We start from the raw sequence: 26,909 nt of genomic DNA, 5'->3' as shown, positions 1-26,909 counted from the left end.
CCCCCCCCCCCCGGAGGTAGGACCTGCTGTGGGTAGGGGAAAATGCTTGGAGGTGGTAGGGCTAATATCACAGAGGCCAGGGGAACCGAGGGAGCCCTGAGTGTCCGACTATTCCAGGGAGGGGGCCCACATCCACCCCAAGACCGCCAGAGGATTGGGGGGTACAGTATTACTCAACATACCACGGTACCAGGTGGGCGCCACTCCGAACAGTCCACCCCCCACCCGGGGTAGGGGTGCTGCCAGCCAGGGGGTACACTGCACCCCAGGGCATTCCAGGTCCATTGCGTCCCAGCGAGACTTGTCCACTCGCAGGCTCGTCCCCATCCATCGGGCTCTGTCGAGGTGAGGCCTAGTTCTGGATCATAAACTGCTAACGCTCGCTGGCCAGGCTGGGTGACCATAAGGATCTAGGATATCCAGTCCGAATCCACAGCCGGCTGTTGCTTGTACTTCTCCAGGAACTCTAACTAGTGAAAATAAAAAAAAATCACAAAATAACAAATTTCCCTATTAAAAGCTAAGACCGAAGTCCCAGCAGGGAGCATAGGATAGATATTTTTATCCTATGCCCCTTACTCACATCTTTACTCTCTCTCTCTCTCTCTCTCTAGTGGCACCTTCCCCTCCCCTCTAAAACATGCACAGATCACTCCCATACTTAAAAAGCCCTCACTGGATCCCACCAACCTGAACAACTTAAGACCCATTTCACTGCTCCCATTCACTTCTAAACTTCTAGAATGCTTAGTCTACAACTGTCTCAGCTTCTACCTCAGTGAGAATAACCTTCTTGATCCCTTACAGTCTGGCTTTCGCTCGCAGCACTCCACAGAAACTGCCTTACTAAAACTCACCAACGATTTACTAACTGCTAAAACCAATGGCCACTACTCCATACTCCTATTACTTGACCTCTCTGTAGCCTTTGATAATGTTGACCACCCGCTCCTTCTTAATAAACTCTGTTCCCTTGGCCTCCAAGATTCTGCTCTATCTTGGTTCTCCTCCTACCTATCACAGCGCTCTTTCAGTGTTACCCACAACTCTACCTCCTCCTCCCCATTGCCCCTTTCTGTGGGGGTTCCCCAAGGCTCTGTTCTTGGACCCCTCCTCTTCTCTATCTACACCGCCTCCCTTGGTCACTTGATAACCGCCCACGGCTTCCAATACCATCTATACGCTGACACTCAACTCTGTCTACTCCTCACCTCACTCCTTCAGTCTCCTCTCGCATTGCTAACTTACTTACTGACATATCAACATGGATGTCGCACCACTTCCTCAAACTAAATCTCTCTAAAACTGAGCTGGTAATATTCCCCCCCGTCTATGCCCCCCTCCATGACTTTTCCATCAAAATTAGTTATGCAACCATCAATTCCTCCCCTCATGCCAGGGTACTAGGTGTAATCCTAGACTCTAACCTGTCCTTTCAGCCCCAAATCCAATCATTGTCAAAAGCTTGTAGACTTCACCTCCGCAACATCTCTAAAATTTGCCCCTTTTTAACAACTGAAACCACCAAGCTACTCGTTCACTCCCTTGTTATTTCTTGCCTCGACTATTGCAACTCCCTTCTCATAGGCCTACCACTCCATAGGCTATCCCCTCTTCAGTCTATCATGAATGCTGCTGCCAGGCTTATCCATTACCAACCGCTCAATGTCTGCCTCTCCTCTCTGCCAATCCCTACACTGGCTCCCGATTGCTCAGTGAATTAAATTCAAAATACTAACCAAAACATACAAAGCCATTCACAGCTCTGCCCTGAGCTACATCACCAATCTTGTCTCAAAATATCACCCAAACCGTTTTCTCCGCTCCTCTCAAGACCTCCTACTTTCAACCTCCCTTGTCTCCTCCTCCCATGCTCATCTCCAGGATTTCTCCAGGGCCTCTCCCATCCTCTGGAATGCTCTGCCTCAACCTGTACGGCTATCTTCTACTCTAGCTGCTTTCAGGCAATCCCTGAAAACTCATCTCTTTGGGGAAGCCTATCACACCGCCAACTAATCTTCCATCAGCTCATTCCCTACTGTTACAACCTCTTGTAACACCTGCCCCACCCCATTAGATTGTAAGCTCTTCTGAGCAGGGCCCTCTTAATCCTCTTGTATTTTATTGTATTGTAACTGTATTGTCTCCCTTTTACATTGTAAAGCACTGCGTAAACTGCTGGCGCTATATAAATCCTGAATAATAATAATAATAATATGCCTAAACTAGGCAGAAAGAAACTGGCTGCTGTAGCAGAATGTGCGGGGTAATGCCTGCAGGGACAGCACAGCCCCCATAGGCGTGGTACAACTTTTTCCTGCCTAGTGTCCTATTCCTGATTGGAGGAGCATAACCCAATGGTCTAAAGAAGATATGGAGCTGCGGCTGTCAATAAACGATAGAGAAACATTTTTTTTAAAACCAGAGTTTAGTGTCACCAAAGTTTGTGGCCCAACGACAACTTTATCAGGAGCATGGGAGGCTGCCATGGTGCTTTATTAGGACTGTTTTATGATACATACCTTTGTGTATTATGTTTATCTTTTTTTTATACAAAGAAACTGAGGTATAATCATGTGGTTGTTACTGAATGCATACAGGGAGTTTATTATTTGCGATTTTTATTTTCCATGCAACTTATAAGGGAAATTAGGACACTATTCATCCTGTCCAATTGCTAAACTTCCTTAACCAGTTCCCGCAAATCGACGTACCTGTACGTCGGCTCAGAGAAGTGGTTGTACCGGGATGATGCCTGCAGCTGCAGGCATCAACCCGGTACCGTTCTTTAGAGCCGGCAGTCCGCTTTCAGAAGATAACAGCTGTTGCGGCTTGGGAGCCGCTCAGCCGTTATCCCAGCGAGCGGGAGGGAATGTTCCTCTTTCCTGCCGCCTTCCTCGGCCATGCCCAGGTCTCCCATCCCACTGGGAGACCCGAGCAACCAGCCGGCACGGATTCGGCTTTGATCTGGTCTCTGATATTGTTAACCTGGAAGCGACATCATGACCCCATTTCCAGTTTACTCTGCGGCTAACTGCGCCGAATTTAAAAAACTATCAGTATTCAAAAATGCTGATTTCGGCATTTTGAGTACTTTGAAATGCAATGGAGGGGCCTGGGGTCTTTTGGACCCCTCCATAACAAGTACCTGTCACTGCCTATTACTGCCACAAGGGATGTTTACATTGCTTGTGACAGCAATAAAAGTGATCATATTTTTTTTTTTTTAAAAAACAGTGCTCAAAATAAAAAATGTAATAAAAAAAATAGGAAAAAAAAAAAAATCGAAAGCTCCCGTCGCTGTGAGCTCACGCATGAAAGAAAACGCATGCGTAAGTCGTGCCCGCAAATGGAAACGGTGTTCAAAGCACACGTGAGGTATCGCCGCAATCGCGAGAGCGTGAGCAAGGATTCTTAAAAAAGACTCTGTAACTCTAAACTGGTAACCGTTAAAAATTTTTAAAGCATCGCCTATGGGGATTTTTAAGTACCATAGTTTGTGGTCATTCCACGAGTGTGCGCAATTTTAAAATCGTAACATGTTAGGTATCTATTTACTCGGCATGACATCATCTTTCACAATATACAAAAAAGTGAGCTAACTTTACTGTTTAGTTTTTTTTAAATGCAGTGAAATATATTTTTTCCCAAAAATTGCGCTTGAAAGATTGCTGGGCAAATACTGCATGACAAAAAAATATTGCAAAGGCGCCATTTTATTCTCCAGAATCTTTGCTAAAAAAAAAATATATATATAAATATGTACAGTATGTATATATATATATATATATAAAAATATATATAAAATGTTTTGGGGCTCTAAGTAATTTTCTAGCTAAAAATACTGATTTTAACTTGTAAACAACATGTGTCAGAAATAGGCTTGGTCCTTAAGTGGTTAAACAGTGGCAGCCGTCCACATTTTAGACATTAAATCATGTACCCATATCCAGCTGGATAAGGTAACATCTCAGATCTACAAGCAATTTAAGATATGCTGGTCTTGAAATAAATCAGTTACGCTAAACTAAAACTCCTAACAACTTGGGCATTTATGTGCACACTCTATGACTATTCTTTGTGGAAATAAAAAATGACACTGTGTAAAATGTTGCTTACCTCAAAATTGTCCAGTAAGGTTTTGGAAGGCTGAGGACTTAACCTGAAAGCATTGTTCAGTATTCCAAGGCCAAGGTTTTGTGCCAAAGTGGACCAGTTCTTGTCCGTGTCTTCACTTTGTAACAATGTATGCAGCTTCTGTTTCGTCTCCTCACTCAGGTCTTTCATGTCCCCTACATAAACATATAGGATTAGCACTTTGCCCCTTGCTGGGTTAATTCAATTCTGTAACCTTGCAAATAACTCAATCATATTAAATCTGCTAAGATACTTAGTTATTTTCACCCTGGCTGAAGTAGTAAGTGTTTCTTTAACTTGGTACCATACAATGATCAGCCATAACATTATGAACACTGACAGGTAAAAAAAAAATAACATTGATTATCTCCTGATAATGACATCTGAAAGCGGGTGGAAAATAATAATCAGCAAGCAAATATTTTGCCTCTGAAGTTGATGTTTTGAAAGCAGAAACAGTTGGCAAGTGTATAGATTTGAGTGACTTTGATAAGGGTCAAATTGTAATGGCTAGATGATTGGGTTAGAGCAGCTCCAAAATTGCAGCTTTTGTGGGATGTTCCCAGTCTGCAATGGTCAGGACCTACCAACAGTAATCCAAGGAAGGAAAACTGGCAAACGGGTGACAGGGTCATGGGTGGCAAAGGCTCATTGATGCATGTGGGGAGTGAAGGATGTAGTTTAAATTGCTGAAAAAGTTAATGCTGGTTCGGATAGAAAGGTGTCAGAACACACAGTGCATCGCAGTTTGTTGTGTATGGGACTGCACAGCTGCAAATGGATCAAAGTGCCCATGCTGACCTGTCTCCACAGCCAAAAGCTCCTACAATGGGCATGTGAACATCAGAACTGGACCATGGAGCAATGGATAAAGGTGGCCTGGGCAGATGAATTCAAGAATGGTTTGAGGTACACTACTAGTTTAACACTTTAAGGCCCCTTTCACACTTATGCGACGCGATTTTACAGCGATTTTGCCGCAAATAGCGGCGCGATTTTGACGCAACTTTGCCGCGATTTTGAGCAATGGCTCAGGGCTATATACCTCAAAACGCATTAAAATCGTGCCAAAGTAGTGCAGGAACTACTGATATGAATGGGGCTCATTGAAAATAATGGAAAACGACTTGTCATGCGATTTTGCGGTCCAAAATCGCGGGACAAGTCGCACAAGTGTGAAAGGGGCCTAAACAGTTACTTACAATGGTCAGCTTTTATTTATTTATGTAAAACCTTTATCAAAAAATAAAAACTGTTGTTGCAACTGCTTAGAGCAGATCTAAACTTTCTCAATCAACATAAGGGCCCCTTTCACACGCGCGGATCGATCGGGTCCGCCTGTCAGTTTTTCAGGCGCCATGGTCCATGGAGCCCTTTTCCATTTTCAATAACCAGATCAGAGGTAACCTGATATAAATGGACAGTGGAGTGTGTTCATACCGGACCGCCCTTAAAGCTGAGCGAGGTCTGCCTGTGTCCGCTCTGCATAAACTGAAGGGGCATGGGTGTGACATTTGTTCTACTGGGCTCTGATTAGCAGGGGATCTGTGATCAGATCCCATGCTGGTCAGACTCGACTCTCCATGGGATGCCCTAAGGGGAAAAAAAAAGCCTAAAAAAAAAACTAAAGCAGTTGCCAAATATAAAGATGGGTAAACTACGATAAATTACATTTTTGTTTTTGGGTTTACCCCAATGTATGTAGTATACCAGTGGCAGCAGGGGGTTTTACACACACTCCCAGTGGCTTCTCGCAATTTGAAAACTTGACATGTTGATGAGCATCTATCTACTTGGAGCAACCTCATATTTTATATTTTGCCAAAAAAGTGCATAATAGGTTGCATTTATGTGCCCTAAAATTAAAGTTAATGTATTTTTAGTAAAATTTTGTGTTTCGTAAAACAGTTGCATAAAAGATGTAAACTACCACTATTTTATTCTCTAGGGCAGTGATGGCAAACCTTGGTACCCCAAATGTTTTGGAACTACATTTTCCATGATGCTCATGCACTCTGCAGTGTAGTGGAGCATGATGGGAAATGTAGTTTCAAAACATCTGGCTTGCCAAGGTTCGCCATCACTGCTCTAGAGTGTCTGCTTTCTGAAAATACACTGCTCAAAAATATTAAAGGACCAATTGTTAATCAGAGTGTAGCATCAAATCAATTAAACTCCTGGGACATTGATCTGGTCAGTTAAGTAGCAGAGGGGATTGTTAATCAGTTTCAGCTTCTTTGGTGTTATTGGAATTAAACACAGGTGCACTGGATGGGCTACAATTAGACAACCTCCAAAACAGGAGTGGTTTTACAGGTGGAGGCCACTGAAATTTTTTTTCCCTACTCATTTTTTATGACTGTTTTTCACTAGTTTTGCATTTGGCTAGGGTCAGTGTCACTACTGATAGCATGAGGTGATACCTGGATCCTATAGAGGTTGCACAGGCAGTCCAACTCCTCCAGGATGGCACATCAATATGTGCCATTGCCAGAAGGTATGCTGTGTCACCCAGCACAGTCTCAAGAGCATGTTGGAGATTCCAGGAGACAGGCAGTTAGTTACTCTAGGAGAGCTGGACAGGGCCATAAAAGGTCCTTAACCCATCAGCAGGACCGATATCTGCTCCTTTGTGCAATGAGGAACAGGATGAGCACTACCACAGCTCTACAAAAATGACCTCCAGCAGGCCACTGGCGTGGATGTCTCTGACCAAATAATCAGAAACAGACTTCATGAGAGTGGCCTGAGGGCCCAACGTCCTCTAGTGGGCCCTGTGCTCACTGCCTGGCACCGTGGAGCTCAATTGGCATTTGCCATTGAACACCAGAATTGTCAGGTTAGCCACTGGTGCCCTATGCTTTTCACAGATGAGAGCAGGTTCACCCTGAGCACATGTGACAGATGTGAAAGGGTTTGGAGAAACCATGGAGAACGTTATGCTGCCTGTAACATCAGCATGACCGGTTTGGTGGTGGTCAATGATGGTCTGAGGAGGCATATCCATGGAGGAACGTGCAGACCTCTACAGGCTAGACAATGGTACCCTGATTGCCATGAGGTATTGGGATGAAATCCTTGGACCCAATGTCAGACCCTACGATGGTGCAGTGGGTCCTGTATTCCTCCTGGTGCACGGCAATGCCTGGCCTTATTTGGCGACAGTATGCAGCCAGCTCCTGGAGAAAGAAGGAATTGATACTATTGAATGGCCCCCACGCTCGCCTGACCTAAATTCAATAGAACACCTCTGGGACATTATGTTACAGTCCATCTGATGCTGCCAGGTTGCACCTCTGTCTGTTTAGGAGCTCAGTGATGCCCTGGTCCAGATCTGGGAGGAAATACCATGGACACTATCCGTCGTCTCATTAGGAGCATGCCCCGACATTGTCAGGCATGCATACAAGCACATGGTGGCCATACAAACTACCATTTTGAGGTGCTGCAATGAAATTTCAGCAAAATGGACTAGCCTGCTGCATCATTTTTTCACTTAGATCTCCAGGGGGGGGGGGGGGGGGGGCGGAGGGGGGGGGCTTTGAATTCAGCCCTCTGTAGGTTGGTAATTTTAATTTCCATTAAGCAATGTGGCACCCTTTCGTTCCTAATACATTACCCAGTCCATGTCAGTATAGATATCCAGCATGATATTTTTCCCCATTGAGATCTAATGTGTTTTCAAAGTGTTCCTTTAATTTTTTTGAGCAGTGTAAATAATGTTTAGGGGGGATATTACGTAATCTTCAGGCTTCAATTGATTTTTTTTAAACATTCGTGCAAAAAAATGCAGTGAGAGGGCTAATATTGCTTTAAAGTGATATTAAACCTTTTTTTCTTTAAATAACAAACATGTTATACCTACCTTTTGCACTGAGCAGCACTTATCCTCCTCTTCTGGGGTCCCCTACTGGAGCTTTGACTCCTCGCCCCTTCCAAGTACCCCCCAGCAAGCCGTTTGCTAAGGGGGGTTACTTATGTGGGCTCGCTCTGGAGCCCCACTGCCTGCGTCAGCCACAGGATTTGATTGACAGCAGCAGGAGCCAATGGTTGTTAGAAGGGAGAGAGCAGCTGCTCTCGTGCACAGCGCTGGATAGAAATCAGGCTCAGGTAGGTATAAGTGGGGTGAGGGGTGGGGGAAATCCTGAAGCACAAAAGTTTTTTTTACCTTATTACAGAGAATGCATTAAGGTAACAAAACCTTAAGGCTTTAGCACAACTTTAAGTTGCATACAGATATGGAAACCTTTCTGTAAATACCTATGAATGACATTAGATTTTGTTTCCACTAAACTGTCTAACTGTACATTTGTGTTTTAAGTTTCCGGGATATTTTACTATTGGTTGATGATCAACTTTTTTTTGCATATAGGGAGCCCCCACCACTCTTCAATTAGAAGAGATAGTGGGAGAAAGGGGATTTTAAAGTGCCCCCCTAATCATAAAGCAATTGCCAATACTGCAATGATCCACAAATTCATAAAAACATAATACAATTTATTAATACATCAAATGTTTAAAAAAACATATATTTTCAATGTAATAGGAATATTATAACAGACAGATATGATCATCCCATAAAGGGGAGTGCGTAGAAAGGTACATATGGATCTGGATCAACGTGCTTCGTCCGAATCTAGGGCTTCTTCAGGATCCATGTATCTGATGTTTAGTGAACTCACATATAGATCAACAAAAATATGATCCAATATCTGCCTCAAAAAGCCATGATTACAACCAAAACAAATATATTCACAAATGTGTAAAAAATCTTTCAAAATCATGTGAGGATGGACCAGTGGGTGACCACCATCCCTCAGATAAAGATGACCAAAGGGAAGAAAACGAGCCAATCCCAAATACCCGTGATCAACAAAAGGAATTAAACCACTGTGGCAGCCTCCAAACAACAACATCCTCATTAAGCACAGCCTGTTGTTGTTTGGAGGCTGCCACGGTGGTTCTTGGGTATATTGTTGATCATGGATATTTGGGATTGGCTCTCTTTCTTCCCTCTCGTTCTGATTATTATTTTGAATCAGACCTGGTTACTGTGAACTTGTGGACTATACATCTGGAGCTTCCCTTAGATGGAAGCCTTTTGGACTGCCTTCACCTAATCATGGTGTGGGCTTAACCTCTTGGTCATCTTTATCTGAGGGATGGTGGTCACACACTTGTTCATTCTTGAATGATTTTAAAATATTTTTTACACATTTGTGAATATATTCCTTTCGGTTGTGATCATGGCTTTTTGAAGCAGATATTGGATCATATCTTATCTATTAGTGAGTTTACTAAACATCAGATACGTGGGTCCTGAAGAATTCCTAGATTCGGATGAAACGCATTGATCCAGATCCATATGTACCTTTCTACGCACTCATCTATATGGGATGATCAAATCCGTTTGTTATAATGTTCTTATTACTTTGAAAATATATATGTTTTTTTAAACATTTGATGTATTAATAAATTTGATTGTGTTCTTATGAATTTGTGGATCATTGCAGTATTGGCAATTGCTTTATAAATAGGTGGGCACTTTAAAATCCCCCTTCTCCCACTAACTCTTCTAATTAAAGAGTGGTGGGGACTCCCTGTTCAATTCAATCTATCCTTTTTGGGGATAGTGCCGTGTTATCTTTCAGTACAGAGTCCCCCCTACCTATCTATTTATTTTGCGTATACTGAAAGCAAAATCACTGACACTGGAAATTACTAACGCTGGATAAAAGACAGATAATATACCTTGCGGACAATCAGAAGAAAGTGCTGTTGTGTATGGCTTTCCATTCAGTATTTCCAGCACCTGTGACATATAATAATGGAAAAAAAAAAGACAGGATTAGCATATAACTAGAGCATATTGAACCGTCCATTTCTATGTAAAGCAGTATAAAAAAAACACAGACAATACCTGAATGCACTTTCAGGACATATATTTAAACATAACCAAAAAAAGGGGTACATAGTGCCACCTACTAATGTACACTGCATCCGGAAAGTATTCACAGCGCTTCACTTTTTCCACATTTTATGTTACAGCCTTTTTCCAAAATGGATAAAATCCATTATTTTTTTCAAAATTCTACAAACAATACCCCATAATGACAATGTGAAAGAAGTTTGTTTGAAATCTTTGAAAATGTATTAAAAATAAAAAAACAAAACAAATCACATGTACATAAGAATTCACAGCCTTTGCTCAATACTTTGTTGAAACACCTTTGGCACCAATTACAGCTTTAGGTCTTTTTGAGTATGATGCTACAAGCATGGCCCCCCTTTTTTTGGGAAGCTTCTCCCATTCTTTTTTGCAGGAACTCTCAAGCTTCATCAGGTTGGATGGGGAGCACCAGTGCACAGCCATTTTCAGATCTCTCTAGAGATGCTCAATTGGCTTTAAGTCTGGGCTCTGGCTGGGCCACTTAAGAACATTCACAGAGTTGTCCCGTAGCAACTTCTTTGTTATCTTGGCTGTGTGCTTGGGGTCGTTGTCCTGTTGGAAGATGAACCTTTGCCCCAGTTTGAGGTCCAGAGAGCTCTGGAGCAGGTTTTCATCAAGGATGTCTCTGTACTTTTCTGCATTCTTCTTTCCATCGATCCTGACTTGTCTCCCAGTCCCTGCAAATGAAAAACACCCCCACAGCATGATGCTGCCACCACCATGCTTCACTGTAGGGATGGTATTGGCCAGGTGATGAGCGGTGCCTGGTTTCCTCCAGACATGACGCTTGCCATTTAGGCCAAACAGTTCAATCTTTGTTTAATCAGACCAGAGAATTTTGTTTCTCATGGTCTTAAAATCCTTCAGATGCCTTTTGGCAAACTCTAGGCGGTCTTCCATCTGGCCACTCTACCATACAGGCCTAATTGGTGGAGTGCTGCAATGATGGTTGTTCTTCTGGAAGGTTTTCCTCACTCCACAGAGAAACACTGAAGCTCTGTCAGAGTGACCATCGGGTTCTTGGTCACCTCCCTGACGAGGACCCTTCGCTCCCAATCGCTCAGTTTGGACGGGTGGCCCGCTGTAGGAAGAGTCCTGGTGGTTCCAAACTTCTTCCAGTTACGGACGATGGAAGCCACTGTGCTCATTGCGACCTTTAATGCTGCAGAAATTTTTCTGTACCCTTTGCCAGATCTGTGCCTCGATACAATCCTGTCTCGGAGGTCTACAGACCATTTCTTGGACTTCATGGCTTGGTTTGTGCTCTAACATGCACTATTAACTGTGGAACAAAATCATGTTCAATCACATGAATTTCCCCCCCGTGGACTTTAATCAAGTTGTAGAAACATCTGAAGAATGATTAGTGGAAACTGGATGCACCTGAGCTTAATTTTGAGTGTCATGGCAAAGGCTGTGAATACTTATGTATAGTGATGAACCGAACACCCCCCTGTTCGGTTCGCACCAGAACATCTCGAACAGGGGAAATGTTCTGGTGAACATGCGAACTCCATTAAAGTCTACGGGACACAAAAATTAAAAATCAAAAGTCCAAAGTCCTAATTTTAAAGGCTTAAATGCAAGTTATTGGCCCAAAAAAGTGTATGGGGACTTGGGTATTGCCCTGGGGGGACATGAATCAATGCAAAAATATTTTTTTAAAACAATCATTTTTACAGGAGCAGTGATTTTAATAATGCTTAAAGTGAAACAATAAAAATGAAAAATTGCTTTAAATATCGTGTCTGGGGGGGCCCCCTTAATCTGCCTGTAAAGTGGTGCATTTTTGCGATGTATGTAGCTTGCTGCAGCAATACTGACATTTCTAAAGGAAAAAATGTAATTTAAACTTGCTCGCGGCTGTAATGTATTGTCGGCTCCCGGCAATACAGATAAAAAAATGAAAAAAAAAAAAACGGCATGGGGTCCCAGCCCCAAAATCTATACCTCAGGGTCTGGTATGGGTCATGTTGATGGGGGCAGGGGTATCTTCCCCACAACCCAGATCCTGGCCCCCCCCTTATGTGAATGGATATCGGGTACATCGGGTACACCCATTCACCAAAAAGTGTACAATGTACAAAAAAAATAAAGACAAAAGCCAGTTTTGGAAAAGTCCTTTATTAAAAAATATGAATAAAAAAATAGTGTCCCCCGATGATCAGTCGCCCACCTGAAAAAATAGAAAAAAAAAGAAGCTCCTATTTCTCTGGACGCTTCCCACGCTGTGAGCTGTTTTGATTTTGACAGCTCTTTTATAGGGATCTAACATCACGAGCCGCCCCACAATGCACTGCTCAGGTGCAGTGAATAAATTACATGACGTCAGTAATTTATTCACTGCACCTGAGCAGTGCATTGTCGGGCGGCATGTGATGTCAGATCCCTATAAAAGAGCTGTCAAAATCAAAACAGCTCAGAATGCGGGAAGCGTCCGTAGAAGCTGGAGCTTTTTTTTTCTTTTATTTTTTGGGTGGGCGGGTGACTGATCATCGGGGGACACTATTTTTTTTATTTTTTAATAAAGGACTTTTCCAAAACTGTCATTTGTCTTTTTTTTTTTTGCACACTTTTTTGGTGAATGGGTAGGGGTACGATGTACCCGATATCCATTCACATGGGGGGGGGTGGGATCTGAGGGCCCCCTTGTTAAAGGGGGCTTCCAGATTCCGATAAGCCTCCCCCCGCAGACCCTCACAACCACAGCCCATGGTTGTCGGTAAGAGACCCCTGACCCCTTCAACATGGGAGCAAGGTGCTTTGGGGTGGGGGGCCAGAGCCCCCCTGCCCCAAAGCACCCCCCCCATGTTGAAGGCATGTGGCCTTGTGTAGTTCAGGAGGGATGGGGGCGCTCGCTCGCTCCCACCTCCATCCTGGTCAGCCAGGCTGTGTGCTCGGATAAGGGTCTGGTATGGATCTTAGGGGGAACCCCACGCCGTTTTTTTTTTTTTTTTTAATTTTGGCAATACTGACATAAACATTGGCTGCAAGCGCTGATTAGATGCTGGTTTTCCAGCATACCCATTAGCTAAAAGCTGATCATTAGATCGGCTTCTACTGGACAGGCTTCTGTACACATGGGCAGAATGGTTTATGTTGAACTGGCCGAAGTTCGCCCATGTGTAACAGCTTTACCCGACACATGCACACCCAAGCACAAACACAGTCCAACGGCCAATGAGCACATGCCCTAATCTATTGTTTTTTGTAAACCACACACACTTGTTTAGTTTAATACACTAAATATACATAATTCCCACTACAATAATCAGTTTAACATAGAGAAAAATCTACACTAGACTGCACCTCAATTCTCAAATTAGTGATCTGCAAAGTGCATAATATTGGTAGTTTAGTGAACACCAGCGTGGCCTTCTTGCGATGTGCTGTTCATGGACAATTCAGCACCTCTAATTAGGTCCACAGTGGTTTACTGTATATGGCCACATATCAGATATTGCGAAAAAAAAAAAAAAAAGTTTAGGCAAGTGTTTTAAAAGAAATGTCATATGACAATAGAGAAGTATGTAATGCAAATTACTGCAGCAGTTAACCTCATCATTGATTGCCATGTCTGTTGGTTTTGTTCCAGGAACAATGCCTTCATCTATATCATTCTCATCCTTGTCCTCAGGGTTGTACAGTGGTTCACAGTTTTCAATGAATGAGTCTGCACCTTATAGCAATAAAAAAAGATATACATCATTAATACCTCCAAAAATGTGATCTGATCTTCATCAAGACAATACAAATACAAACTTATTTAACAAACAATGCTGGCAACATTTTATCGTAAAATAATTTTTTAGAAAGAATGGTTGAACCTTTAAGTCTGGTACACACTATACGTTTTTGTTGGTTCAACCCAGCAGGCTGAAAGAAACAAAAAACATGAGATCGCTGAACTAACACAAGCGACACTCTACACACGGGCCAAAAGTTGTCAGTTTCCTGCTGAACTGGACGATTTTGGCTTGTGCGTACAAGGTTTTACAGCCATTGCTGGTAAAACTGCTTACGCCTTTTATTTAACAGTTAAAGCAAAGCAACACTCCACCATTATACTTATGCTAACATAGCTTACAGCCGGCATGAGTGTTTGGTGCTCTTATGTAGTTTTTTTTTTTTTTTCAAAATATAGTGCATATTTACTGAAAAACAGTCCTCCGACAGTTGCAGCCCCTCATACAGCCTTCACGAGTGGGTAATGGCGCCCTCTGCAGGAGCAAGCTAGGTAGTTTTAAATGTTATTAAAAAACCTTCTACACTTAAGCACACCTCCTGGGGTCCTTATCCTGATTCAGTTACCTCTGTCCTTCAGCTTTGTAGCAAGCAGTACCGGAAGGCAATAACCCCAAGATCCAAAAAAACTGAGGGGCGGGGGCTTTGATTGTCAGAGGACTCAGAGAAAAGAGTTTTACGGTAAGTTCTGAGCCACAGAAGCCTGATGGCGAAACTCCAAAGAGGCACTGACAGCTCTAGTAGAATGTGCCTTTACAGAGAAAGGAGGAACCTGACCCTTGATCAATCGTCTGTCTGATCCATTTATAAATGGTTGCCGCGGACGCAGCCGAACCCTTCCGAGGTCCCTCAGGAAGCACAAACAGGGAATCAGACTGGAAGATTTTACCCCCTTCCTGACCAGGCCCTATTTTGCGATTCGGCACTGCGTGACTTAAACGGACAATTGCGCGGTCGTGCGACGCTGTACCCAATTGAAATTGACGTCCTTTTTTCCCACAAACAGAGCTTTCTTTTGGTGGTATTTGATCACCTGTGCGATTTTTAACTTTTTGCGCTATAAACAAAAAAAGAGCGTAAATTTTGAAAAAATAACAATATTGCGACATTGTGGCGGACAGATTGGACCCTTGACTGACATTTTTGACACTTTTGGGGGTACCAGTGACTTTACTACAGTAAACAGTACTATACATATGCACTGTTACTGTAAAAATGACACTGGCAGGGAAGGGGTTAACTTTATTGGTGATGCAGGGGTTAAGTGTGTCCCTAGGGGCGTGCTTCTAACTGTAAAGGGGTGTGGCTAGTGATGTAACCACAGAGACATACGATCCTACATAGCAGGATCCTATAATAGCTGCAGTTAGATCAGGGAGAATGACAGGTGGCTTTGTTTACATCAGCCGCCTGCCTTTCTCCCTCTCCACGGGGAGATCGCGAGTGACCGGCGGACATCGGGTCCGCCGGTCACACGCACGGACATGTTAGGGAGCTCGCCTCCGGCAGCGCGCGCTCGACCCCTAGAGGCTCACAGGCTAGCGACGTAGTACTACGTCACTTTGCCTGTACGGGGCTGACCGCCCCAGTAGAAAGTCGTGCGGCGGTCGGCAAGCGGTTAAGGTGGAAAGTCGACACCACCTTGGTGAGAAAAGACTGATTGGGTCGTAGGACCACTTTATCCCTATGAACTACCAGATAAGGCGAACGGCAAGACAGAGCCACCAACTCAGACACCCTGCGAGCAGATGTGATAGCTACCAGAAAGGCAACTTTCTGGGACAACACAGGCAGAGGTATGTCTCTGATGTTCTCAAAGGGAGGCTGTTGTAAAATGGATAACACCAAGTTCAGGTCCCAGGGAGGCAAAGGAGCCTTCCTCGGGGGAGCCCGATGCCGTACCCCTTGAATAAAAGTGTGAATCAAGGAATTAGTTGCCAAGGGACGCTGGAACAGAATGGCTAAGGCCGACGACTGAACTTTTATCGTGGTCAGCGCCAAACGCTGATCCACACCTTCCTGCAGCAAGGCCAAAATCCTCGCCACCGAAAAGGAGTGGGGATGAAACCCTTGCGACTCGTACCAGGCAATATACGCCTTCCAGGTGCGATGATAAATTTTTCTAGAGGTAGCTTTCAGAGCCTTCGGTAAGATAGGAATGACAGCATTCGGGAGACCCTTGTCTCTCAAGACTTGGCTTTCAACAGCCACGCCGTCAAAGCAAGACACTGTAAAGCAGGATGGAAGATCGGCCCTTGAGACAGAAGATCGTCTCTCAGCGGAAGCCGCCAGGGAGGCTCGACGACAATCTGCACGATGTCTGCGTACCAAGACCGATGTGGCCAGTCTGGGGCTACCAGAATGACCTGCATCTGTTCCAACACCAACCTGCAGAGGAACCTGGATAACAGTTGAATCGGAGGGAAGGCATAAATCAGCCGATACCGGTGCCCAGGCACCACTAACGCGTCTGTGGTGTCCGCCAGAGGATCGTGGGTTCCGGCCACGAACCTTACCACTTTTTTGTTGAGACGAGACGCGAACAGGTCCACGTCCGGAGACCCCCACCAGGCACACAGGAGGCGAAACACCTCCAGATGCAGGGACCATTCTCCCTTGTCCAGGGTCTGGCGACTCAGATAGTCCGCCTGCCAGTTCTCCACACCTGGAATGTGAATGGCCGAAATCGCCGGAACGTGCGTCTCGACCCAAGATAGGATCTCGGCCACTTCCTTGGCCACCCGAGAACTCTTGGTGTCACCTTGGTAATTGATGTAAGCCACCGCCGTGGCGTTGTCCGTCTATACCCGAACCGGGCAACCCTGAAGCCGAGTTGACCAATGGAACAGGCAGAGTTTAATTGCTCGGAGCTCCAAGACGTTTATCGGTAAGGAGGCCTCTTGCGCCGACCACGTCCCCTGGGCACAAAGCGTGCCCAGAACTCCACCCCAGCCGGACAGGCTGGCATCCGTGGTGAGCACCGTCCACAGCAGAGGCCGGAAGGACTTGCCTTGTGTCAGAGTTGATGACAGGAGCCACCACAAAAGATCCGATCTTGCGAGGTGGCTCAAAGAAATCCTCCTGTCCAACGACTGAGGCGTTCTGTCCCATACGGCAAGGATCTCTGCTTGCAGAGTTCTAGCGTGAAATTGAGCAAATGGGATGGCTTCGAAAGCCGAAAACATCAGACCCAGGGACCGCATACAGGCCCGTAGAGAGGAGAGATTGTTGTCCCTGAGGGACCTGATCTCGTCCCGCAGGGTCCGGAGTTTGTCCTCCGGGAGAAAGACTTTTTCCTGAGCGGAGTCCAGGACCATCCCCAGGTACGGGAAGCGAACTGAAGGAGTCAGAGCCGACTTCTGAAAGTTGATGGTCCACCCGAACTCCTGGAGCATCTGAACTGTGACCGACAGATCGCTCGTCAAAGTTGCACATGAGCTCGACCTTAACAGGAGGTCGTCCAGATAACCGAGGACCGCAATCTCCTTTAAACGCAGTAAAGCCAGCAATGGAGCCAAAACCTCGGTGAATACCCTGGGAGCCGAAGCAAAATCCAAGGGCAACGCCACAAACTGGTAATGCTCCTCTGCCAACGCGAAGCGGAGATATCTCTGATGACCCTCGTAGATAGGGATGTGCAGATATGCATCCTTCAAGTCGATGGAGGCCAGGAAGTCCCCTGGACTCAATGACGCCACCACCAACCTGATGGATTTCATCCGGAACTTCTGTACCCTCACAAAGCGGTTCAGAGACTTTAGGTCCAGAATCGGACGCACTTTGCCCTCCTTTCTAGGCACCGTGAACAGGTTGGAATAAAAACCGCAAAACCTGTCCCATGAAGGCACTGGCACAATGACTCCTTGGGAGAGAAGATCGTGCACTGCCCCCATGAGATCTCTGGAACGATCGGGATTCAGATGGAGATTTGATGTAAAGAACCTGTCTGCAGGGCGAGATCGAAACTCGATCTTGTACCCTGAACAAATCAGTTTGTGAACCCACCTGTCCTGAATTCTGGACAACCAGGTTTCCTAAAAAACAACTCAGATGTCCCCCCACCCCTGAAACAGGTGAGGGCGTCCCTTTAGGTAGAGGTGGACTGGGCCGCCGAACCGGCCTGATCGGCATTTGGCTTACCCGACCACGGCTTCTTGTGACCACCTGAGGTCTTGAAGGATTTTCCTTTATCCTGTACCCCGAAGGCACAAAAGGACCCAGGATGAGCTTTAAAAGAAGGGCCCCGCCTAGTGCGGGTGGATTTTCCCTTAGAGGCTTGGGGCAAAAGGGTACTCTTACCACCCGTAAGCCCCTTGATCAACTCATTCAGAGTGTCCCCAAAACGACGACTCTCCACATAAGGGACAACAGACACAGTCTTTTTGGAACCGTGGTCCGCCGACTAACTCTTCAGCCAAATAATGCGGGGAACCGTAAAATCCCAACCGCAGACAACCGTGCGACTAAAGGAGCCTTGTCCCAGGCCGCGTCACAAAGGTACATCACGGCCTGGATCACTTGTTCCACCATGTCAAGGGCAGTCGGAGAGGGCGATTCCACCACCAGGGTGCTCCGAAGCACCTTGGACCATGCCGTAACAGCTTGAGAGACTATCACCGAGGCAAACACAGGTTTGAGCAGGGAGCCCGCCATCAAATACATGTGGCGGGAAAGCGTCTCCACATGCCTATCTGCCGGATCCTTGAACACTGGAGAGTCTTCCAGCGGCATCAAGGTGGATTTATTCAACCTAGAAACAGTGTGGTCCACCTTAGGCGACACCGTCCAACGTTTGTCCACAGGATCTGCAAAGGGATAGCAGTAGTTAAACCGCTTAGGCACCACCAGCATATGTTTGATGCAACGCCATTGGTTGTTCACTATTTCGTGAAACTCCTCGGGGCAGGGGAAAACCTGACCCGACTTCTGGGCTTTTCGGAAGCCGAAGGCAGCACGCTTACTTCACTGAGAGGGCTCATCGTCAAGATTCAAAGTCTCCTTAATGGAGCTAATAAGTGCATCCATTGCTGCGCGTTCCCGCGCCACCGTGGAGGAAGACTCCTCCTCCTCCCCATTCGGAAAGTGAGGACAGGGACCCCTCCGGAGGACTTTGTCCGTGGCAACCAAATCAGGCTCAGAGTCAGATTACTGGGAGGGCATAGGCCGTTTGTGAGAAGTGCGTTCAGACATCAGCAGATCTACTTTGGATGCCAAAGTCACAAGAGCAGCAGATAATAAAGCCATGGAAGAGGATTCAGGGGTCCCTGAAGCACCAACCAGGTCTGTGGGGAATTTGTCATCCTGGGACTCCATTTTTGCAATAAAAATTTTTTGGAGCACTGGCCCTTTAAAACGGCGGTTCCAGCGGACCCGGACCGCAAAACTGCACCGCTCGTGGAGACCCTTAGAAACAGCTACAGGTACAAGAAGAAACATTTTTTAAGGAAAAAGCCAGAAGAAAATGGTTAAAATCACCCCACAGTGTCCCAGTGTACTTGCCACACACACGCTGCTGCAGTAAGAGAGAAAGGAGGAAGTGACCTCACTCACTAGAGGCCTATGCCTGCACGGAGCCACAAAAAAATGGTGCCTGATAGAGATTAAATGAGAGAAAGTACTGGTTAAAATGGCTGCCGCCCTTACTAGGCGGTCGCCCTCATCCAAGATGGTGCCCAAACTGGCGCCAGAATAAGCTAAAGTGGCTGCTGCCCACACAAAGAGGCCTAAACAGCCTGCCCACACCCAAAATGGCGGCCGTGCAAGTGGTGCCAAATAGGGCAAAAAATACACGCGCTGATCCCCACAGGGAAACCCAGAGAGCACCCCCGGGATGTATGAAGCCCCCACACCGCCCAGTCATGGCAGTATGCATCGCAGAGCACCTCCAGCAGGGGCAAGGAGGAAGGGGGCCGCACCACACAGGCAGGAAAGGGATACCACAGAAGCCACCATGTACTGCCATCCCCTAAGAGTGGGCCCACGGAACACCTCCACAGACAATAGCCCCCATTAGGGGCCCAGGGGTAGTAGCACTCACCAGTCCAGCGAACACGGGCACCATTCTGATACGGAACACCTCCCACCCTGAGCGGGGGGTGCCGTCAGCCAGGAAGGATGCTAGCAACTTACGGGCGTTCCGGAGTTGAGACATAAAGGCGAAGAAGAAACTCCGCAGGCTTGTCCCCATCTCAAGGGGCACTGTCCTTGCGAGGCCAGGGTGCACCAATGATCTGCAACGCTCGGTGGCAGGCTGGGACTCCATAAGGATCTATATTATCCAGTGCGAGGCCCAGTACTGCTATCGCTTGTAGTTCTCCAGGAATTCCCTGACTAACTAGCGATAGTGAGTGAAATAAAAAAGCTATTTTCAAAGGAAAAAACACTTTTTAAAGAAAAAAAGATAAAAAGAAACTAAGACACTAGGTCCCAGCAGGGAAACCTAGCCTACTCCTGATGCTAGGCAGCATAAAACTGAAGGACAGTGGTAACTGGATCAGGATAATGGCCCCGTGGAGGTGTGCTTAAGTGTAGAAAGTTTTTTATTGACATTTAAAACTGCCTAGCTTGCTCCTGGAGAGGGTGCCATTACCCACTCGTAAAGGCTGTATGAGGGGCTGCGACTGTCGGAGGACATAAGAGAAAATGTATTTCTGCACCAGTCCATAGAACATTGCTCCAGTAATGCTGTGGAATATGAATTTATTTTTGTTTTTAAGAGAATTGGTTTCTTCCATGATAATTACAGTACTCACGAACATTAATCTTGTTTATTATTTTTCTTATGGTTGAAACAAACGTTATCAAACGCAACAAATTCTTGCAATCAGAGTCATCTGTCTGAGGACTGCATAATGTACCCTGATTATTGTTTCATACCTACTCCTGGGGAGAGTGGCAATGGTGCTGAATCCTGACTGTAAACTGACAATGACTTAGTCTTTATGAATTATTTTACAACTCCCAACTAGTCACAGGGCACAAACAGAAATCTATTTAAAAAGAGCATGTAACCAGAATATGTTAAGAGGGCAGTTTACATCCATACATAAAACTTCCTGGAACACCCTGACTCTACTTTTTTTTCAAAGATATCATCCTAGTTGTTCAAATGTTTTTTCACTAGATACCTTGACAGTTTGAACCATTTTTTCAATAAAGATATGGCAATATATACAGTACCTCACAAAAGTGAGTACACCCCTCACATTTTTGTAAATATTTTATTATATCTTTTCATGTGACAACGCTGAAGAAATTACACTTTGCTACAATGTAAAGTAGTGAGTGTACAGCTTGTATAACAGTGTACATTTGCTGTCCCCTCAAAATAACTCAACACACAGCCATTAAAGTCTAAACCGCTGGCAACAAAAGTGAGTACACCCCTAAGTTAAAATGTCCAAATTGGGCCCAAAGTGTTAATATTTTGTGTGGCCATCATTATTTTCCAGCACTGCCTTAACCCTCTTGGGCATGGAGTTCACCAGAGCTTCACAGGTTGCCACTGGAGTCCTCTTCCACTCCTCCTTGATGACATCACGGAGCTGGTGGATGTTAGAGACCTTGCGTTCCTCCACCTTCTGTTTGAGGATGGCCCACAGATGCTCAATAGGGTTTAGGTCTGGAGACATGCTTGGCCAGTCCATCACCTTTACCCTCAGCTTCTTAAGCAAGGCAGTGGTCGTCATGGAGGTGTGTTTGGGGTTGTAATCATGTTGGAATACTGCCCTGGGGCCCAGTCTCCAAAGGGAGGGGATCACGCTCTGCTTCAGTATGTCACAGTACATATTGGCATTCATGGTTCCCTCAATGAACTGTAGCTCCCCAGTGCTGGCAGCACTCATGCAGCCCCAGACCATGACACTCCCACCACCATGCTTGAGTGTAAGAAATACACACTTGTCTTTGTACTCCTCACCTGGGTGCCCCCACACACGCTTGACACCATCCGAAACAAATACGTTTATCTTGGTCTCTTCAGCCTACAAGACATGGTTCCAGTAATCCATGTGCTTAGTCTGCTTTCTTCAGTCTTCAGCAAACTGTTTGCAGGCTTTCTTGTGCATCATCTTTAGAAGAGGCTTCCTTCTGGGATGACAGCCATGCAGACCAATTTGAAGCAGTGTGCAGCATATGGTCTGAGCACTGACAGGCTGACCCCCCCCCCCCAACCCCTTCAACCTCTGAAGCAATGCTGGCAGCACTCATACGTCTAGTTCCCAAAGGCAACCTCTGGATATGACGATGAGCATGTGCACTCAACTTCTTTGGTCGACCATGGTGAGGCCTGTTCCGAGTGGAACCTCTCCTGTTAAACCGCTGTATGGTCCTGGCCACTGTGCTGCAGCTCAGTTTCAGGGTCTTGGCAATCTTCCTATAGCCTAGGCCATCTGTATGTAGAGCAACAATTCTTTTTTTCAGATCCTCAGAGAGTTCTTTGCCATGAGGTGCCATGTTGAACTTCCAGTTACCAGTATGAGAGAGTGAGAGCGATAACACCAAATTTAACACACCTACTCCCCGTTCACACCTGAGACCTTGTAACACGAACGAGTCACTTGACACCATGGAGGGAAAATGGCTAATTGGGCCCTATTTGGACATTTTAACTTAGGGGTGTACTCACTTTTGTTGCCAATGGTTTAGACATTAATGGCTGTGTGTTGAGATATTTTGAGGGGACAGCAAATTTACACTGTTATACAAGCTGTACACTCACTACTTTACATTGTAGCAAAGTGTAATTTCTTCAGTGTTGTCACATGAAAAGATATAAAATATTTACAAAAATGTGAGAGGTGTACTCGCATTTGTGAGATACTGTAGTATATGCAGTATTTATTAAAAGGACAATCATTACTATTCTAACATACTAAACAATAGATCACATTACTAACAAGCATAACATAAAAAAGAAATGCTAAATATTCATAAAATACCTCTCAAAAACCTGTAAATCTATCCAAAAGTGTTTGTTGGGTTATCTCACTAGCCTAAATTTCCTTTAGGACTATACCTGGCTGACTTACTTTTAAATTGCAGTGTCACCTATCTTATCCTCCTTCTGCTGGATCTTCCATAAATACAGTATACAGTGGGGAAAAGATTAATTTGATTCCCTGCAGATTTTGTAAGTTTGCCCACTTAAAAAGAAATGAAGGATCTATAATTTTTATCATAGGTGTATTTTAAACGATACAGAATATCAACCAAAAATCCAGAAAAACACATGATACAAATGTTAGAAATTGAGTTCAGTGAGTAAAATAAGTATTTGATCTCCAAGCAAAACATGACTTAGTACTTGGTGAAGAATCCCTTGTTAGCAAGCACAGAGGTAAGACGTTTCTTGTAGTTGGTTACAATGTTTGCACACATCACAGGAGGAATTTTGGTCCACTCTTCTTTCCAGATCCTCTCTAAATCCTTAAAGCGTTTGTTACCTCAAAAAATAAAAATAAATATCCTGTTCCCTTAAAGAATGTTATGCAGCACAGTGCTTGTGCTGTGTAATTTGGCACTTAGTATCACCTGGAAAAACCTGGCTAATCCTACCAGTTTCTACCCTTCCCCTTTACACTGACCATGGTATATCATGCATTTTTTTTTTTTTATAAAACACAACACAGAGACAGGGGCATTAGTAATCAGGCTACACAGAGGATTATATAAAGTTGTATAAGTAAATTAACAACCACTTTAAGGTTTCTTGGCTGTCGCTTGCCAATTTGAAGTTTCAGCTCCCTCCATACATTTTCTAAAGGATTAAGGTCTGGGGACTGGCTAGGCCTCTCCATGACCTAATGTGCTTCTTTTTGAGCCACTCCTTTGTTGCCTTGGCGATATGTTTTGGGTCATTGTCATGCTGGAAGACCCATCCACGACTCATCTTCAGTGTTCTGGCTGAGGGGGAGAAGGTTCTCATCCAAGATTTTACAATACATGGCCCCGTATATTGGCCCCTCAATGCGGCAAAGTCGGTCTGTATCTTTAGCAGAGAAACAGCCCCAAAGCATAATGTTTCCACCTCTGTGCTTGACTGTAGGGATGGTGTTCTTAGGGTCATAGTCAGCATTTTTATACCTTCAAATACGATGAGTGGAGTTAATGCCAAAGAGCTCAATTTTGGTCACATCTGACCACAGCACTTTCTCCCAATCCTTCCCTGAATCATTTAGATGTTCATTGGCAAACTTAAGACGGGCCTGTACATGTGCCTTCTTGAGGAGGGGGACCTTGTGGGCGCTGCAGGATTTTAGTCCATGGCAGCGTATTGTGTTACCAATGGTTTGTTTGGTGACTGTGGTCCCAACTGCCTTGAGATCAATCACAAGCCCCTCCTGTCTAGTTCTTGGCTGATCCCTCACTTTTCTCATGATTATCCTTACCCCATGAAGCAAAATCTTGTGCAGGTCTACAATCTTGTCCCTGATATCCTTTCACAGCTCTTTTGTCTTGCCCATGGTTGTGAGGTTTGCATGGAAGAAAGAGATTCTGTGGACAGGTGTCTTTTATACACATAATGAGTTGTTAGCAGCACCTTCTTAAATTGACAGGACTTATCTGTGTACCACATAAGCACACTGTAGCCAGTCTGTGGGAGCCAGAATTATTGTTGATTGGTAGGGAATCAAATACTTATTTTACTCACCATTTATAACATTTGTATCATGTTTTTTTTTTTTGGATGTTTGGTTGATAATCTGTCTCTGTCATTCAAAAAATATACCTATGATAAAAATTATAGATCCTTAATTTCTTTGTACGTAGGCAAACTTAAAAAATCTGCAGGGGATAAAATAATTATTTTCCTCACTGTATATGGAGAATCAAACACATATATATACATTCAACTGTCATTACTCAGCATAATGCTAAACAAGTAAGGTCACTAAGATTTTGTTGGTGGGGAAGATAAGTATATGTGCCTTAATATCCACAGCAGTATTAGTGGTACATTACCCCACTGGAGTATTTGGTACCTTTAGGCTGGGTTCACACTATTGCAAATTACATGCGGGTTTCCCCACATCCAATTCGCATGTCAGGAGATTGTGATCGTCTCTCTATGGAGCCGGTTGACATACAGTATCTCTGGAGCAGCTCCGGAGCAAATTGCACAGGAGTTCTGTGTATCTTCAGGTCTGTTTCAGGTCCGAATTCAGCCAAAAATTCAGACTGAATTTGGACCTGAAACGGTGAACAAGGACGCACCGCACCCCTGCTGTGAGCAGCTCCATGCGGCAGTGTGAGCCCAGTATTGATGCTGAGCTGAAAGATAAGTATATTCAGCACAATATATAACTATATCAACTTTTATCACTTTTTAATTTGTTGCATTTTTTGTGGAAATTAAAGGATTGTTGTACATATAGTATACAGTATAGCCTTGTGCATGTAAACTTTATTCTTACAGATACTTTTATGTCAAATTTATTTTATTCTAATAAGATCCTATATTACTCAGATTTTTCTCTATTAAAAAATGTTTTAAATCTTTACAAAAACAAAACACATCATCCCCTATGTCTCACTGGTAGACCGGAATAAAACCAGTGTAGATGTATTGCAGATGTAAAGTCTCTCTGGATTATTTACTTCTCCATATCTGAAAAAGTGGCCCTCATTTATCAAAGGGTTTGGAATTGTTATAGGTATCAGTCATTGATCATATTCAATGCTGTGTAGTAAAATGAGGGAGAATGAAAATTTGGATGGCTGATACAAAGTAGTACAAGTCTTTTCTCTTGCACCTTAATAAGTTATTTATTATTATTAGTATTACTATTATAATTGGATTTTTGTCTTATCGTAAAATCCTTTTCTCTTAAGTTCATTGACGGACGCAGTCTTCTTATCTTGCTATCAGTAGGGTTATGCTGCCCCCTACAGGAGAAGGACACTAGGCAGAAAAAAGTTCTGGCTACGCCTATGGGCAGTCCTAGGGGGTATAGCTCCTCTCTCCCTGCTATAGGATGTCAGTTTTGTATCAAAGCAGTGTCAGAGAAAATAATACCAACCCAACTCAAAAATACAGGGGCAGGTACTGCGTCCGTCAATGAACTTAAGAGAAAAGGATTTTACGGTAAGACAAAAATCCAATTTTCTCTATCGTTCATTGACGGACGCAGTCTTCTTATCTTGATACCAGTAGGGACGTCCCAAAGCAGGGCCATAAAATGAGGGGTAGGACAGCAGAAAAATTCCCCAAGGCTAAACCATAGCCAACCAGGCAACCTAGGACTCATTAGAACAACAAGATGAGACCCACCTGAAAAACCATAAAAACACTCAAGGGAGATTAAGAGCCCCCTAAACAGCAGCCTGCAAAACTTTGTGGCCAAAAGAGGCATCTGAAGATGCCAGCAAATCCACCTTATAAAATTTTGTAAAGGTAGGAACAGACGACCAGATAGCCGCCTTGCAAACCTGAAGCACAGATGCCTGATGGCGAAAAGCCCAGGAAGCACTAAGCACCCAAGTAGAGTGTGCCTTAACAGGGAAAGGAGGAACCTGACCCTTAATCGAATAAGCCTGCACCACTGTCTGTCTGATCCATCTGGAAATAGTCGCAGCAGACGAAGGCAGCCCTTTCTTAGGGCCATCCGTAATCACAAAGAGCGAATCTGAATTCCGAAAAGACTCGGTAGTCGCCAAGTACACCCTGATTGCTTGAACCACATCCATGTCTTCATTCAAGTGAAAACTGGAAACCATCTTCGGAAGGAAGGACGGATCCAGACGAAAATACCACTTTATCCCAGTGAACCACCAGATAGGGGGGAATGACAGGACAACGCCGCCAGTTACGACACCCTGCGTGAAGAAGTAATAGCCACCAAGAAGGCCACCTTCTGAGATAGGGTAAGTAGGGGAATCTCCCAAATAATTTCAAAGGGAGGTTTCTGGAGAACCGACAGCACCAAATTAAGGTCCCAAGGTGGCAACGGAGGTCACGCCAGAGGTACCAGGTGTCGCACTCCCTAGATGAAGTTACGCACCAGGGAATGGGTGGCTAATGGCCTTTGGAAGAAAATTGCCAAGGCCGAGACCTGACCCTTGATAGTTCTCAAGGCCA

The 26,909-nt window shown here is 44.7% G+C and overlaps 1 protein-coding gene across 2 annotated transcripts in view; it reads right to left on the bottom strand.

The window, feature by feature from the left end:
• Positions 1–26,909, bottom strand: part of NFKB1 (nuclear factor kappa B subunit 1) — a 206,026-nt gene that overhangs the window by 30,563 nt on the left and 148,554 nt on the right. For both annotated transcript variants that reach the window (XM_082244169.1, XM_082244170.1), the window contains exons 19-21: positions 13,645–13,766; positions 9,889–9,949; positions 4,120–4,292 (exon numbers count right to left, since the gene is read on the bottom strand). In XM_082244169.1, the coding sequence (XP_082100295.1) occupies positions 4,120–4,292; positions 9,889–9,949; positions 13,645–13,766 (356 nt within the window). The remainder of the gene's footprint in view (positions 1–4,119; positions 4,293–9,888; positions 9,950–13,644; positions 13,767–26,909) is intronic.

Source organism: Pelophylax lessonae, assembly GCF_965119305.1.
Source record: "Pelophylax lessonae genome assembly, chromosome: 1".
Taxonomy (NCBI): domain Eukaryota; kingdom Metazoa; phylum Chordata; class Amphibia; order Anura; family Ranidae; genus Pelophylax; species Pelophylax lessonae.
Note: the sequence above shows the minus strand (reverse complement) of the source record. Positions and strands in the feature narration are given on the sequence as shown.